The sequence below is a fragment of the Oculina patagonica genome, chromosome 12 (assembly GCF_052425735.1).
Source record: "Oculina patagonica isolate OP01 chromosome 12, crgOcupat, whole genome shotgun sequence".
Lineage (NCBI taxonomy): Eukaryota > Metazoa > Cnidaria > Anthozoa > Scleractinia > Oculinidae > Oculina > Oculina patagonica.
This window is the reverse complement of record NC_135769.1, coordinates 1,235,541-1,251,320: the sequence shown is the minus strand read 5'-3', so window position 1 is coordinate 1,251,320 and position 15,780 is coordinate 1,235,541. Positions and strand designations below refer to the sequence as shown.

At 36.7% G+C, this 15,780-nt stretch overlaps 1 protein-coding gene and 1 long non-coding RNA gene across 4 annotated transcripts; both read left to right on the top strand.

Annotated features, from left to right (window-relative positions):
- Positions 1-599: 599 nt before the first annotated feature.
- Positions 600-5,668, top strand: LOC144633802 (uncharacterized). Of its 3 annotated transcripts, none has more exons than XR_013567102.1 (4): positions 600-703; positions 3,559-3,759; positions 4,885-5,001; positions 5,448-5,668. It is a non-coding gene; the product is annotated as an uncharacterized LOC144633802 (long non-coding RNA). The 3 variants fall into 3 exon arrangements; XR_013567103.1 differs by lacking the exon at positions 600-703 and adding an exon at positions 1,160-1,307; XR_013567104.1 differs by lacking the exon at positions 600-703 and adding an exon at positions 2,727-2,819.
- Positions 5,669-6,063: 395 nt separating this feature from the next.
- Positions 6,064-15,780, top strand: LOC144633767 (uncharacterized). Its single transcript, XM_078492634.1, has 18 exons — positions 6,064-7,072; positions 7,246-7,267; positions 7,637-7,711; positions 8,497-8,627; positions 9,467-9,569; positions 9,889-9,930; positions 10,091-10,158; positions 10,673-10,748; positions 10,856-10,927; positions 11,342-11,443; positions 12,274-12,336; positions 12,567-12,677; positions 12,799-12,829; positions 13,315-13,484; positions 13,997-14,053; positions 14,167-14,275; positions 15,147-15,169; positions 15,335-15,780. Exons 1-18 carry the CDS (start codon positions 7,020-7,022, stop codon positions 15,776-15,778), a joined length of 1,752 nt encoding a protein of 583 aa, XP_078348760.1. The 5' UTR covers positions 6,064-7,019; the 3' UTR covers positions 15,779-15,780.

Genomic DNA, 15,780 nt, shown 5'->3' with positions numbered 1-15,780 from the left:
TGCTCCTCCCACTAAAAGGAACTCAAAACTGAGAATGACTACCTTATTACAGGAAATTCTCATGAACTGATGTTTCTTGATGAAAAGAAAAAAGACAGACTGCGACAACAAGGAAGCGCTAATAAAATTTATTTCTACAATGACAATAAATGTCAAGCAAGATTTATATTTAAAAAAAAGTTGTTTAATTTTATTGTACTCTTTTATCCCACTGACGGTGTTCAATTCCTCACCCCCTGTGGTGCATCTCATCTAAATGTCCTGAACTGACCACCTAATTTATTAGATCTTTGTCGGCCGATGAACAATTTTAATAGCAACTAAAACACCATAATAAAACCATTTTGAAATACAGTTTGCTATTTTGTTTTGTTTTCAACTTACCTTTCTCGCTTGGAAACTGTGATCCGTATTGCGCATAAAATTGTGAAAATTTGCAGCTTCGAGCAATTATGCAAAATCGCGAACATTTGCGGTCGGGAAATACCAGCCTTTCAAAAACCTCGACTGTTTCCTGTAATCCTGGCTGTAATTAAGTAGTCAGTTCAGGCATAAAGTACTCGCCACTACCACAATTTCCGACAGCACAACACTCAAAAGGAATAAATAGCCGATTTTGTTTTCAGTAATTTTCACCTCGGCGATCCGTGCTACATTAAAAAAATCTCGAGGATAAGGCAAGCAAACTGCATTTTGCTGAAAGGTGGGTTTGTATATATATTTCGTGTCTAGCATTACCGGCAGGAGAAAGAGTTTTCCTCTCAAAACTTGTTTGTCACTTCACTGTTCAGCAAAAGATGAAAAAAAGATCGCATTTGCTCAGTAGCTCGGTGAAAGATAGGCAGTTGCTTTATTATTTATATTGGGGGAAAGGCGTGGAAAGGCGGGGCATTCAACCACGATACAGCTCAGTACTCGATTTTGATTCGCTGATCGGAAAAGAGACAGTGGACAATTAAACTGAAAATTGTCTGTTTTTACTAGAAAAAAATAGTAGTTTTGTTTTATTCAAGTGGTGCTTTTTGACTAATCCCTACCCCATCAAAACGCTACCCTCGAATAGCTCAGCACCACTTCAAAAAGGTGAAAATTTTGATTCGCGCAGCAACGCTTTTCGGGGCCAAGAAAATGGCCGCGCGATACTGGGCCGGGAGGCTTGCAAAGGGCGTCCTAAGGTCTTATCTTCCGGCTGCACAGTGGGACAGTAGCTATCTATAGTTAATCGAACTCACTTCAGGAAAGGTCATACAATAGTTCTCCGATCTGTGAACGCACAAAGTTCCAACAAGTATTGCATGTAACAAGAGGTAAGTGCTCTTTATATATCAAACAGAATGCGTATTTTGACGTTTTGACCCGATCGTAGAAATGATACCTCGGACCATCAACCCATCTTGAATCTACATATGCTGGATGTTTTCTATGACTTTGAAAAGTGTTTTAGTTTTGCGCGAAGCAAATACCATGTTTTCTGACTGTTTATCCCAAAATCCAAGTGGAATGCAAGTAAATTTCTCATGTTAAATGATTTATAAGGACTTTCATCTTTTATTATTACTGCTGTTGTAAACTAAAAATATTAATGACATTTATTTGCTGCCGAAATTTCAACACTGACAAGGAGTAATTTATATGTTGCATTACACACTCAGCATTTTTCTGTCTTTGAATTCTGCCTAAATCAAGTTTAGCCTAAAGTATAATGTCTGTCAGTACTATCTGTATTCCATATGGTCTCTTAGTGTTTTCATTTAGTATTATAAGAGGATTTTTTATTTGACTCCAGTTTATATGCAAGGAGTATTCCGTTAACAACATAGATCTAGACACTTAGGCCCTAAGCCAAAATATCGTGAGAATGAAAATTTCGTGCATTGTTGCAAAATGAAACAAATTTTATAAATACGTCACAACATTTTAACAGTATCCATTTCGAGTTTCAACTTCCCGTTCCACAGTAAAAATACAAGTAAGTGTTTCCGGATTAACACGTACCGGAACTGAAAATCTCACAGCACATCCAACCAAGTCAAGTCTGACGGTGGCAAACAAAGAGCTTGTGGAGAACGTAAAGTGTAGAAAATGTGGGAGGCGAAAGAAAGCGTTAGGCAACTAATGTTTTGTCAGATTTATTTCAATTGTAACGACAGGGGCAGGGGGTGTATGCAGGCCGGCCGGCCGGCCGGATTTAATTAGTTTCGTCTCCCCCCTCCCCAAAAAATACGTTAAAACGCTTAAAATATGTGTTCACGGGTCTTTAATTTCGTGATCGCGAAAATAAAGACCCGCGAAAATAAGTAACAATTAGTTACATCAATATTTTGTCGGTTTGCTTAGTGAACGGCGTACAAACGTGCAGCGGTAAAAAAATCTGCACATGCTTGCTTGTCAACTACCGATGTTATCATTATTGAAAACTGGTTGAAAAAACCTTTTCCAGTATGAATTTATAAGTCATCTTTATCTGTGGAAAAATCAGCCGCTTGTTGATCGGCCGGATTTGTCCTATTTCCGTCAGTATGTGCCGGCTTATAAGGCTCCCACGAGGGGCCAGATAAAATGAAGAAACCTGTTCTACAGCAAATAACAGTTGTTTCAAAGTCAATTGCAGAACATTTTCGAAACAAAAGAATTGCAGTCTTTGTAAACGGACCAATCATGTTGTAGCACCACGAAGCTCATCACATTTAAATTTTGTTTTCTTTCAACGATCTTACAAACGAAGTCAAACAAAACAGACAAAAGTGACATAAAAGTTTTGATGGCAGCACGGACAACTCAGCACGCTCCAACGACTAAAGTAAATTTGTAGCTCGGTGGTAAGATGGTTCTTTGAATAATCTCAAACTAATCCAGGTTGATCTCTCTGTTATTACAAAATATTGCCACAGTATAGCTCATCATTTACATGTAAATGCAGTAAGCAGTAAAGCACAAGAATTAGCATGACATAAAGCACGTAAGAACGAACACGCTCTAGCGCGTTTTTCTTGTGTTTTCTTGGAGACAGAAGTGTGTTCGGCCCTTTTATGTGCTTATCATGCAAATTCTTGTGATTGTGCTTTACCCGGTGAAAACCAGCCTTAAAGGACTGTGTCACGGCCGAGTTAAGTTTATTTTATTACGTTTTTTTAAATTCTCGCTATGAGACTTCACGTTTGCAAAGAAATTACATCTGTGGGTCCAAATGACAAAACCATAGCTTCATTACATCCAAATGCGTCTCCCGGGCGTTACAATATTTAAACTTACAAGCAAACAAGATTAACTTTGAAAAATGTTCAGCCCAACAGCATTTCAAAAACTTATATCGCAATCCGTTTCAATCTTCTTCACTTTTGGCCATCCCTAGCTTCATATTTTGCATTTTTCGCATGCTGTGTTATGGAAATGTCCCTTTACTGTTTTAAGCTGTTATTTTTATATTTCACCGAACTTGATGGCCATTTTCCGTCTCTAAATTTGGCTAAAATCCGTGACACAGTCCCTTTAAGTTTAAGAAGTTCTTTAAGCTAAGAAGCCCTTCAAATCGTACTAATTCAGTTGCACACATTACAGCCCACAGGTTGAGCGAGCTGAACTAAACAGTCGTCCAGCCATCAAAGATGAAAACTCCGATATTGTTTTTAGTGCTGCTGGCCATAATTTTCGTTTCTTGTGCAAGATTTTCTATGGGGTTTCCTTCGAGGCTGACAAAGGCACAATCTCCTATTGAAACGCAGAGGGACTCGGAAGAAGAAACCAGTCAAGGTTCAGAAGGTATTAATTCTTCACTTTTATAATTCTTGAAGCGAAATATTTTGCAAAGTTTTGGAAAACTAAAGTATTAGACTAAGTACGGTTTTCTCAGCAGTTGATCTTGGTAATTTTAAACTTCCGCTTTAGGATCCGCAAACAAGGAAAATATATTATTGATGATAAGGAAAATATAAATCATGAAGATGAAGTGTTCAACATGACTCGAGCATGGGACAAAGAAAAATTCTGAGTCCCCGACGGGAATCGAACCCATGGCCTCCCAGATACCGGTTGGGCGCTCTAACCAACTGAGCTACGAGAGACTCGTTGTGAGCTGGGCCATTTTACTAGGTTGATAAGTGACACGGTCCTGCATACTGCTAGGATCAGCAATGTCGAATTCATCAAGTTTGTAGTAAATAATAAAGATGGTTAATTTTTTAAGCTCGGTAATAAATAATGAAGATGAAGTGTTCAACATGACTCGGGCATGGGACAAAGAAAAATTCTGAGTCCCCGTTAACCAAAATTCTTCTTGGGTTGCTCGATCAGGAAAACAAGAATTTGTCTGTGAAAGCAAAGTCTTTTTCCAGAAACACTTCTTGCTTCTCGGAAACAATTTTTTCCCGCAACACTTAGCGATAAATTTTTGTTTGCGATGCGCTTTAAAAACTAGCCCTGAGCTTTTTTCTCATGTTCTAAATACTACTATTTTAGCGGCTATTATTTTTAGCGATTTTTTCTGAGCAAGATTGAGTCTCTATATAATTAAGCAATTCTCCGAAAAATTTAAAAAGTTAGTGATATTGTGTAAACCAGTTTTTAATAAACATTAGTTAAGATGGAAATAAATGTTCAGTAAAAGAACAAACTCATTTAATTAAAATTCAACGATCATTGCATTGTCAGATAGAACAAAGCTGAGTACCAGCTTAAAAGAATTTTCAAGTCGACTATGCTTAATTTAGTTTGCTTTTCGGGTGGGATGTATATTACATTTGACCGAGACAAATTTTAGCGAACAATTCCCAATTTAGAGATTTCTACTCAATTCGCTAAAATCGTTAAAATTAGTAGCCGCTAACAATAGTAACCCTAAGATAACTAATCCTGCCATATTTTGTTTTTCTTTTGTGTTTATTGAAGCACCATGCGTGGATGAAGGAGATGCGTACGCGTGTTATTATTATATTATTATGCTAGATGCGTGTGATAATGATAAACCACTCATGGAAAATCTCTGCAGATTTACATGCAACTTTTGTAAGTAGTAAATATTTCATATTTCTAACAAACACCGTACCTCTTATTCACAAAGACCCGACTGACTCGAAAAAGAGGGACTTTCTGTTATGATAACTTTCCCCACCAAAAATATAGTGAATAAACCCCTTTAGGCAAATGTTAGTTAATGTTCTACTGGAATAACTGCATGTGCCCGAAGCTGAAGATTGTTCGAAAATTGAACTCTTGAACATGAAATGAACTCTTACCCTCAAGCCAGTAAGGGGTTTATTTAATTTATTACCTGGCCTCTAATTGACATTAATTGTGGTTAAAGGAAATTAACATTCGGGTTGTACAACCGATGGAAAAAGGAGAGGGTGGCAAGCTGCTCTTAAAAATCTCTCAAAATTACAATTGCTTGTTATTTTAGTCAAAAGAGTATAACTTCAGTGGCTAACATATATCTTTCGTTTACTTTTCAGGCTAAGAAAACAGATCTGATTCAGTTTTGACTGCTTGGATGAAGGACTACTTCGCTGAAAGAAGCTGTAGACTCTAAATAAACATTACTTCCGTTAAAAATGCAAGTTGTAAATTGAACGCGTAAAATTAATGTTAAGTATCACTTTTAAAAAAGAGTACAAAGTCCCTCGGACTTTTTACATTGCACCAAGGGGCCTTTAAAGTGCCCCTGTGATCAAATTTTTGATTTTCATTTTTTTTACATTTTCGTGTGCAATTAGACTTTCTTACTCATCCTGCCAATTTTCAATCCATTACGAACATCAGAAGTCGTTTTATTTTAACATTTATCTCCGAGAATTTACGGCCGCCATTAATCAGCCTTGTTCCAAGGCTTTGAGAAAATGACGTCAAAGGCTCAAAAATACCTCACGGGTTGAAATTATAATAACAATAAGTGTTGAAAATCACGCGAAAAGCAACAAAAACTTTGGACTTGTTTTTCGTGCAATTTTCTATCCTGATTGTTATTATAAATTCAACCCGTAATAGATTGAAATTTGGCAAGGTGAGTAAAAAATTCTAATTGTTCACGAAAATGTAAAAAAATCAAAATCAAAAATTTGATCACAGGGGCACTTTAAAACTATTCTATACGGCGTTGTCCTATTTCATAGAGATAGTAAGCTTGTAAAGATATAAGATTATTTATTTAGACTCACAGCAACTATCTTGAAAAAAGGGATGTAATGCGGATTGAATTGAAATTTAGGATTTAACGATGTAAATGAATAAAAGTGAAAAAGTGAACGAACGAACAAACAAACGAACTTGCGAAAGAATGGATGGATATTTTCATAAAAAGCGAGATCCTAGCCCGAGCTATAAGTCCGAGGTAGTATAATATGTCCTACGCCTTTATTTCTGACTTAACAAGGGGTTTTCCTTCACTTCCTCATGACCAACTTTACTCTTTACTTTGCACCGTCCGGAAAAGAGGATAAAAAAAGGGTTATGCTGGCGGGCTACTATCAACGGAGTGTAAATTCGATGTAAACGAAAAATGCTTAAATTGCAGTCAGGGATCGACATCAGTACTAAGAATCTACAATCTCTGCTTGACACTGATTTGTGTTAACGTTAGAAACAACGTTTACCCAAAGTTTATACAGCGCTCGATTAGTTGGCTTTTTTAAAAACCGATAAAGGTCGAAGTTGTTTGGTGGAAACGTCTTTCAAGTTTTATGAACGGTTTTTTCTAACACAAGTCAATGTCAAGCAGAGATTGTAGATTCTTGGATGTAGTTTACCTGTGATCAAAGAAAATTTATTCAGCCTAAAAAAAAATCAATTTTCTATGGCAGAATAAAAAAAGAGAAACAATGGCTTACAAATAACTGAATTTCAAGTCCGCACTCCTTTGTCCGATCCAATCCTAAATTTTCTCAGGGGACACATGATTGGCAGATTGCTAATTCCCGCGAGGCCTTGTTGTCATGGTGTTTAGGCGCCATTCGATCCGAGCCGCAATGACTTCTTACTGTGATGTGTTGTGCTTTTCTCAGCGCGTTTAAGTAAATTTTCTCAACAAAATGCATTTAAAGTATCCGAGGAAGAGAGACTTTTACACTTGGGAAGAATTACGGTAGGTTTTGGTGTTTTTTCTTCGGTGTTTCGCTGTCAATTTGCTGCTATTTTAGCTCACCTAATTCTCGAATGCGCGTTCTGTCTAATGAGCTAAATTAGCTGCCTTCGATCTTGTTAATTACTCAAAACTAACATTGTTTTTTCGTATTTTTGTCTTGGGAAACGAAATAGCTGCCTTGCTAAAGCCTTGGGGGTAAGTGCTCTTCACTGATATTAAACAAAGTTGACAACCTGTAATTACACATGCCCCATGGACAGCTGAACAAAATAATTAGTTGTGCTTTTCGTGTTTCCTTTGTTCATAAGCCGGTTATTTGTGAATTTCTCAAGTTCCACCCTCTGGATTTTTTGGATAAATTTCGGTGTAGATCAGTGCTTAGATATGTCTTATTTTACATATAAAACAGCAAAAGGGTTACTTTTTCTTTTTAAATTTATTGCTTATCATTTGTTTTTGTGGTCGACCGCCATTTTGTTTAATGAAAACAAAAAAAAAATATTTGTGTTATACACACTATAGCAAGTTCCGCCGGTTGCCTAATTTTTGTAAATGTTCTATTAGTTCCGTAAGGATCTTTTTCAAAAGAATGTTCCCCAAGAATTTCAGAAGGAAAAATCTAACGGCCTGAGTACGAAGGTATGTACATGTACGTTCCTTGTAGGGATTTAGTAACCTGTAAGGAATTTAATTTTTGAAAATAATCTGATATGGTATGAAATCAAGATAACACTGCATGTTTGACTCTAGATTATAAGTTAAATACAGTGAAATTGTATACCATATTAAGGCCAAATAAGGGAGTATCTCCCTTATCGGGGGTGGGAGGGAGGGGGTACAGGTCAAACAGGGGAACCCAGATATAGCAAGCACCTTTGATGGATATTACCAATAATATTCTTCAGCTTGGCCAAACCTATTGACAGTAAAATGAATAGAACAGAACCACAATATAATGAGGCCTTATGGAGATCTTATGCGTCCAGTGGCGTGATAAGGAAAGATGATGATGATGACAATATAACGAAAAAAATCTTGTAATTAGGGACTGACAATCCAGAAACCCAAATTTACCCCAGACATTATAACACAAAAATGCCTTGAAGCCAGTTGTCCGTCAGGGTCATCATGGACCCTAGAGATTATGGGGTTCCAGCCCAGGCTGGGTCATTTATGATGTATTCTTTTCAACTCAAAAGACACTTATCGAAAAGAGTAGGGCACGGAGTTCCCGGTGTTGTGGTCTATCTTTGTGCATTGTGTTGTATTCTGTGAAATGCTCGGTTTCATTAGCATATACTTGCTAGAGCCCTAACACGGCTCATAATACCGAGGGTAAATAAAGTTTTAGTTCAGTACTCTCCCTTGATTCATGTTTGTTTCCATTTTACTGTTTATTTACTCACTGTTTGTACATGTAATAGTCACTTGCACACATGTTGGACATCAAGTGTTTACATGGCGATACCCATCGTACATACAACATGCATGACGCTCTTTACAATTCAAGAGTCATGGAGAAAGCCTTGGACATGCTCTCTAACAGATATTTAAGGTAAATGTGATACTGAGCCTTTCTCATCAAAATGTAAGTTATCGTCGCTTGAATCTACCGGTAAGCATGAACATTTGCCGCTGCAACAAGATCCAATGGGGTATTGAATTTGGCATGATTAGTCGTCAAACATTTGAAGTTTAGCAGGCCGTAATAGGAACTTTCACTCTCAAAATGCTCAAAATAAACACAGTGTATGTGCAAAACTTTACAGTGAGTCAAGTGAACATGCTAATGCGTATTGACACAGATCAGGTTCATATTTTCTGAAGAAGTCTCTTTCTCCAATCTTCCCACCATTTTGAAAGCAGAATGGGTTGAACTTTCAGCGCAAAAGATGCCGTTACTGTCTGCCAAACTTCAAACGTTTGATGACCAATCATGCCGTTTAATACCCTATTTGATCATGTTTCGGTGGCACTTGTTCGTGCAAGCGACGGTAGAAAATTTAAAACTGCATCGATTGTTATTCATGTTATTATTAAAAACCAGCAATGGAATATTGCAATTCCTGCATTTTGATTGGTTAACAGCCAATGGTATATGAGCTCATATACCATTGACCACAAATATGGTAGCCGATACACGTCAACGAAAACAACTGGGGAGCTCAAATATTGCGATTCCAATTTGGGCGTTTTTAATAAAACAATTATTCCACTCACGCTTGTTGGATATGAGATCGTTACAGCCAATGAGGCGCACCATCTCATATCCAACGCGCGCTCGTGGAATTTTTGTTAAATATGACATGTATAAAGAGATGCTTACGTGTATCAAGGTGTTGTGAAAGGACATACAAAGTTCATAAATCGATCAGTTTTTTCTTTTTTATTCAGTTTTCAGGAATTAAGAGACGTTCGTGTGGCTTTTCAGTTGTATGAGCATGAGGATATGCTGGGTCTTGTGATCGATGAACACATTTTACTCAGAACATTAAAGGTGGGTTGTTATTTTCTATAATTTGAGTCAAAGCTCCACAGTGCCAAAATGGATCTTTCTTATTCATCTACATGGCATGCACATCATTGAAATAACAGATGTGCTGAAAAGAGGATGAAGCCATCCCCAGGCCTTATGTAAGCAGGTCTTTGGTTCTTCACAGCATTTTCCAAATTTTTAAGCATTGCTTTATGCCATGAGACATTCAACCAGTTCTGTTCTTCTGTTGCATGCAACTGACCAATCAATAGAACCGAATAGGACTGGGAACTAACTACAGAAAGAAAAGGATGACCATACACTAACCATTTCATTTCAGATCTGTGGAAGAGCTGTTTCACCTGTGAAGCTCAAGCAACATGTGAGTGTAGATTAATCATTCATAATGATTTCATGAATAACAGGAGCAGTGATATATTTCTAAATAAATGCTAAACAATTTTTTTACTGCTTTACTCCTGCATTCACTGCATGCCTATCTTCTTTAATAATAGCTTTGTTTTTACGATTTTGTTTTGTAGATAAAACACATGAGAAGACAAGTACCTGATCGTCTGATGCTTTATGAATTCTTAGATCTCTTGCTTTTGTAAGTCCTTGTATATGTATCATGTATTTATTCAGTTATTGTTTATTTACTTTAAGAGCTGTAATCAGCTATCTCCAGTTCTTATATGTATAGTACAAGTTGGGAAAAAATTTGAAAATTTTCCTGTTAAATATCGTGCAAACATTTTCAGTTTCATACCTCCCCCACAGAAGGGATTTTTCCTAAGACCCTCCCCCCTCCCTCTATATACCCCTCTGGAAATATCCAATTAAGCCCCATGCATTTCCTTATAGTTTTTGGCCTTTAAGACACCTCCCACCCCCAGGAATTTCCAATCTCTTCTGGTGGTGGGGGGTGGGGGATAATGGAGATTTTCTGGAACCACACCTTCTCCAAACCTGCATGCATGGTTTACTTTGTATTTACATTGAAGAAGAATAAATTGAGATATTGGTCACTGACTTATTTGAGGTCATTTACATTTTGGATGCGGTACTGTTTTTGATCCCGAGGATGAAAGACATATTCCTTTAACCTTATTTCTGTATTGTAGATGTGAGCGGGACACAGATGTTCATGTACAGCCTCTTCCGCAGGTCACTGGTGTAGATAGAAATAATCTCTACAAGGTCAGTTTAGTTAATAGATTTTTAATGCTCTGTAATAAAACTTGCAACAAAGTTCTATGGATGAAGAGTTTTCAGTTGTTTACCAGTGTTAACATTATTTTTTGCAGCTTTGTGATTTTCAAGCAGTCCTTTGTACTGAGGATGAGAAAAAGATTCGCCATTTGGACAACTTGTATGAGGTGAGATAGCATTACAGTGATTGTGGACACAACAGAGGCCGTGGATAATGTCTATTAATGTCAGTGATATCTGCAGGTTAAGTTTTTAAGAATAAGTTTTAGCTGTTTGTGTGTATGTACCGTGTTTGATGATCCCCAAAAAATTAATGTGAGTACCATCTCCAAATTCCTAAAGTTCCTGATTCTTTTACCACTTACCTGATACAATCTTAAATTCCAAGCAGCAAAAGTTCCTGATAACATTATTTACATAACTGTGGCATTGAATTCCTCTTGTCCTGTAAATGTATTACATGTAAATTTTGTTATGCTTTGCCCCAAATTATGATTGGTTACTGTGTACTTGAGTTTAAAATGAACAACTTGTCAAGTATTTTTATTTATAAATATTTGTATTATTTGATTGGATTTTAGCAAGGATCAACAAGAGCAAGCTCAGGCCATCAGAGGGATCTCCCATCATGGAGGATGCTGCATCAGGATTATTTTGTTGATAGTAATCCAAGAATAGAATTAGTAAGATTTTTATTTATTATTTTTGGGACATTAAAGGAGCGCAGTCACGGACAACTCATTTTGAAAAAAACTGGCAAGTTTTTTCAAGTTTGTCGTTCGTAATCCGTCTTAATCTTTGTCAGATAAAACCATCCTTGGTTATTTTTGCGTTTTGTTTACCCCTTTGTTGTTTTCCTACATTACACAACTATTATTTTGAGGTTTCCTTCAATTTGGAAGTAATCAGAAAAATAAACTTAAAATATCGTGACAATGCTGACCATGTCCCTTTAATGGCAGGAATTCTGAGTCTGGTGCACTTCAGTTTTCTCCCAATTTTTCCAAATTTGCAGTTTCAGAAAATATCCATGCCCACCCCATGGAAGGTCAATGGAAATTTTAAGGGGGTGGGGGGGGGGGGTCCCAAAGCCAAAGTTTTAAAGGAAGGTGTGGGCTTAACTGGAACTTCCAGAGGGATGGGGGATTCAAACCAAAAGCCTTCCATGGGAGGGGAATGGATTATTTTGTGAAAAACAGACAGTACCACATCACTGCTTAGTAGCTTTCATTTTAATTGTCACATGCAACAGTTACATACACAGTCTTTGAACCACACTTACAACTGTGGAATCCTGATTTTCTTGAACCCTCAAATTCTCCAACCTCCCAAATTCAAACCAAAAGTGATTTTCCTTCCCTCGAGTGGACAAACAATTTTTTTTAACCAATTTCTGAATCAAGAAATTAGGATTCTGCCGTATTTTTAGTAATTTTTGATTTGTTTGTTTGAACCTGGGTTGAAGTGAAATTATTTAAAAATATTTCAACACACACTGTATTTTCTTTATTAGGTCAGTAGACAGCAAGAGAGGTCCTTAGAGCTTTGCGATCATTTGGGTCATTCAAATAAAAAGGTACATTTATTATGAACATGTAAGATGTTTATTTATTAAAATATTAAATCTTGATAGTTATTTTCATGAAATTGCTATTTGACTTTGCGTGAAACGTGAAATGGACACTTTTTTTGTGAAATGTAACCTAGACCCCCCTCCCCCCTTACTACCCTCATAAGTGGCAGCTACACGGCCCTTTGCACACATTGCATGCCTATGATGCCAAAATATATTATTGTCTTTTTCAGGTGATGCATGCCAGATGTGGCTATACAGGAGCTTCCAACAGGACTGCCTTTATTGACCTGAATGACATCAGTAGAAAACTAAAGCCACTGACAAGACAACCTGTTCAGTTTGTAAGTAATCAGAGCCTAGTCAAGAATTTTCAAGTTCTGATTGTTCATTACCATAGCTGCAAAGTAATGTGTAAGCTGACATGTGTATAGTTATATTAATTAAATTATCTTTCAATTTCAGGAGTCTCAACAACAGGAGGAAACAGTTGAGAGTAAGGATTTTATAATAGTGGATATTGAATAATGATATACAACCAAATTCTTGGAACTGACCGACCAAAATATGGGATTTTTGCAACCCTACTTCAGACCTGGTGGAAGGCGCGGTGGCCTAATGGTTATAAATAGCGTGACTCCAAGTCGAACGCCCCTGGTTCACGCCCTGGCTGTGGCACTGTGTGGTGTTCTTGGGCAAGATACTACTCTCACAGTGCCTCTCTCCACCCAGGTGTATAAATGGGCACTGGCAAATTTACTGCTGGGGGGGTAACCCTGCGATGGACTAGCATCCCATCCAGGGGAGGGTAGCAATACTCCTAGTCACTTAATGCTAAAGAAACCGGGATAAGCTCCGGCTGTATGGGCCACCTGGCTTGATGCAGACTTTACTTCAGACCAGACCAAAAAATTGATAAGTTTGAAATTATACTTTGACCAAGTTGTGTATTATTAATTTATCATTACTTATCATTTACAGATGAAGAGTCTTTGCAACAAGAGGAACAATACACAGAATCTCAACAAACAAGGTTTAGTGCCTCGTCAGCAGGATCTTCAAAGTTTTACCGAGAATTTGATGGAACCACATCAGCAAAGTTATCAAGAACTTCAAAACTTGGACGTCAGAGAATTCTTGTTACACCACGGGTAATATAATGATATAGTGAACATTTTTAAATGACACAAAGGTGTTTTTAATGATTACCCTGGGAGGTGCAGTGACTTAATGTCTAGCGGCATTTGGCTTCTGGTTTCTTCAAGTCTTCGTGTAAAAAAGTCATTGTATTGTATTCATGCAAGCACTTTACTTTAACATTGCCTTTATCCACCCAGGAAACCTGAAACTGCCCTGTAGAAATTCTTTTAATTCTTAACATGCTAATCATTTTTCAATAATAAAAAAAATGGTCACCGAGCTTGTTTTTGAGTTAAGCAACTTTAAGTGAAAATTGAGGGTGCTTTTGACAGATTATACTGTTGCTATGTTGACAAGTGAAACCACAACTTGTTCAGCAATAATTAGACATTTGCTTGATATCATAATTGAAGCAGCAACTGATAAAGATTTGTAGTACTGACCCATCAAAGTATAAGAGCTGGAAAGTGCTGGAAAACGTTGTGAGCCTCCTTAATTTTCCTGTGGATTTTATTAATTTCAGGACCTATACAATTCACATGTGATGTCACAGAATTTACAATGGGATATTGAGACACAGGTAAATAGTCGTAAATTATTTCATATTTTATTAATTTACATGCCATTTTATAACATTGAGTGTATGATGACCCCCACTTGTTATCAGACCAGTCACATATATTTCTCTTGCAGTCTCAAAGATTGAAACAAAGAACTGACAAACACATGAAGGAAAAGTACGCCACCTATTATAAAAAGCTGAAATATTTTCAAGACCCTGTTGAAAGCCCAGAAAATGAAGGTGAGTAAAATTTTGTGAAAAGTGCACTGATCTCGAACAAAGAAATCATGGCATGCAGTTGAAAATGCAAAAAGAAAGGAAGATGGGCCGGAGAAAGCTTACGACTATCAGACTACAAGTTCAGTTGAAAAACGTTGAAGATTCTACCCCCAACCCCCCTCCCCCCCCCCCCAAAAAAAAAAAAATCCTACTGATGACATAGCGCTATGTTAAAAAAAAAAAAAATTATATAAAGGAAAAAAACCCCAAAATTTTTCTCCCCCCCCAAAAAAAAAAAGAAATTATATTTTTTTTTTTTTAATTTTAATAAAAATTTATTTAAAAAAAAAAAAAAAAAAAAAAAAAAAGAAAAAGAAGAAAGGGGAAATTAAAAAAAAAAAAAAAAAAAAAAAAAAAAAAAAAAAAAAAAAAAAAAAAAAAAAGGAGAAAAAAAAAAAAATATAAAAATATAATAAAAATAAAAAAAAATAATAAAAATAAAAAAAAATAATAATAAATATAAAAAAAAATAAGAATAATAATAAACCGAATAAAAATAAACCGAGTTGTCCTGTATGTTGTGTTAGCTGATGAATTTGACCGTGTTTTTAAATAAAGATTATCTATCTAGAACAAGATAGCGTTTCTGATTGGTAGTTGCCTACGGATCTCGGCTACGTCATCAGTAAGGAATTTTTTCGGTCGATTCTCAGACGCTTCTACAGCGGAGGGTGAAATGAGCACGGAAATAGAGGTGTCTGCTAATTCAGACTAGTTACACAACCCCTTACGTTCTAAGTCCATGTAACCTGTGAGTCCTAAATGCTTCATTCAATTCATCATGTAATAATAGTTTTTTTTTAAGATTAACTCGTATGATGTTTTCTTTTAGGTTCAAGGCAACACAAGGTTAAGGTATTTGCCTTTTTTCTTCTTATACATTGTACTGCTCGGAAAAAAGATAAAAGGCAAAGGAAATAACAAATGTCAAATGTTATGACATGTTGTACTGGTTTCGGCCCGCCCCCCTGCCATGCTTTTAGTAGAAGACTAATCAATTATTTTTTCATGATTTTGCAGGAATTGCCGGAAACTGATTCAGCTCAGACAGATTCAGCTCCAGTAGAGCTAGTCATCACCCCACGAAAACAGATCCCCAAGAGAGACTCTATATATACATCGTTAATGGAAAGACTTCAGAAAACAGACTCCTTGCTTGACTTTGGTGAAGTCAGAGTTCAGGATTACGGTTCATCAATGCCATCTTTTGTTAGTGACAGTCATTTCTTTGCAAGGCGAAAGCTACACGCAGGAAAAATGTCTCCGAAGAGGCGCGGAGTGAAAGGAACTGTCCAACTTCAACGGCTAGGATCACTGAAATCACAGCCTAATGAAGAGGACGATGAGACCAAACAAGACGGAGTTGAACAATTACTAGAGAAGTTTCAAGAAGCCAACTATGTAGCGAGTGGAAAAAAGGGTTTCGCAAATCAAAAACACTTTGACTTTGTGTTCGCCAAATGAAA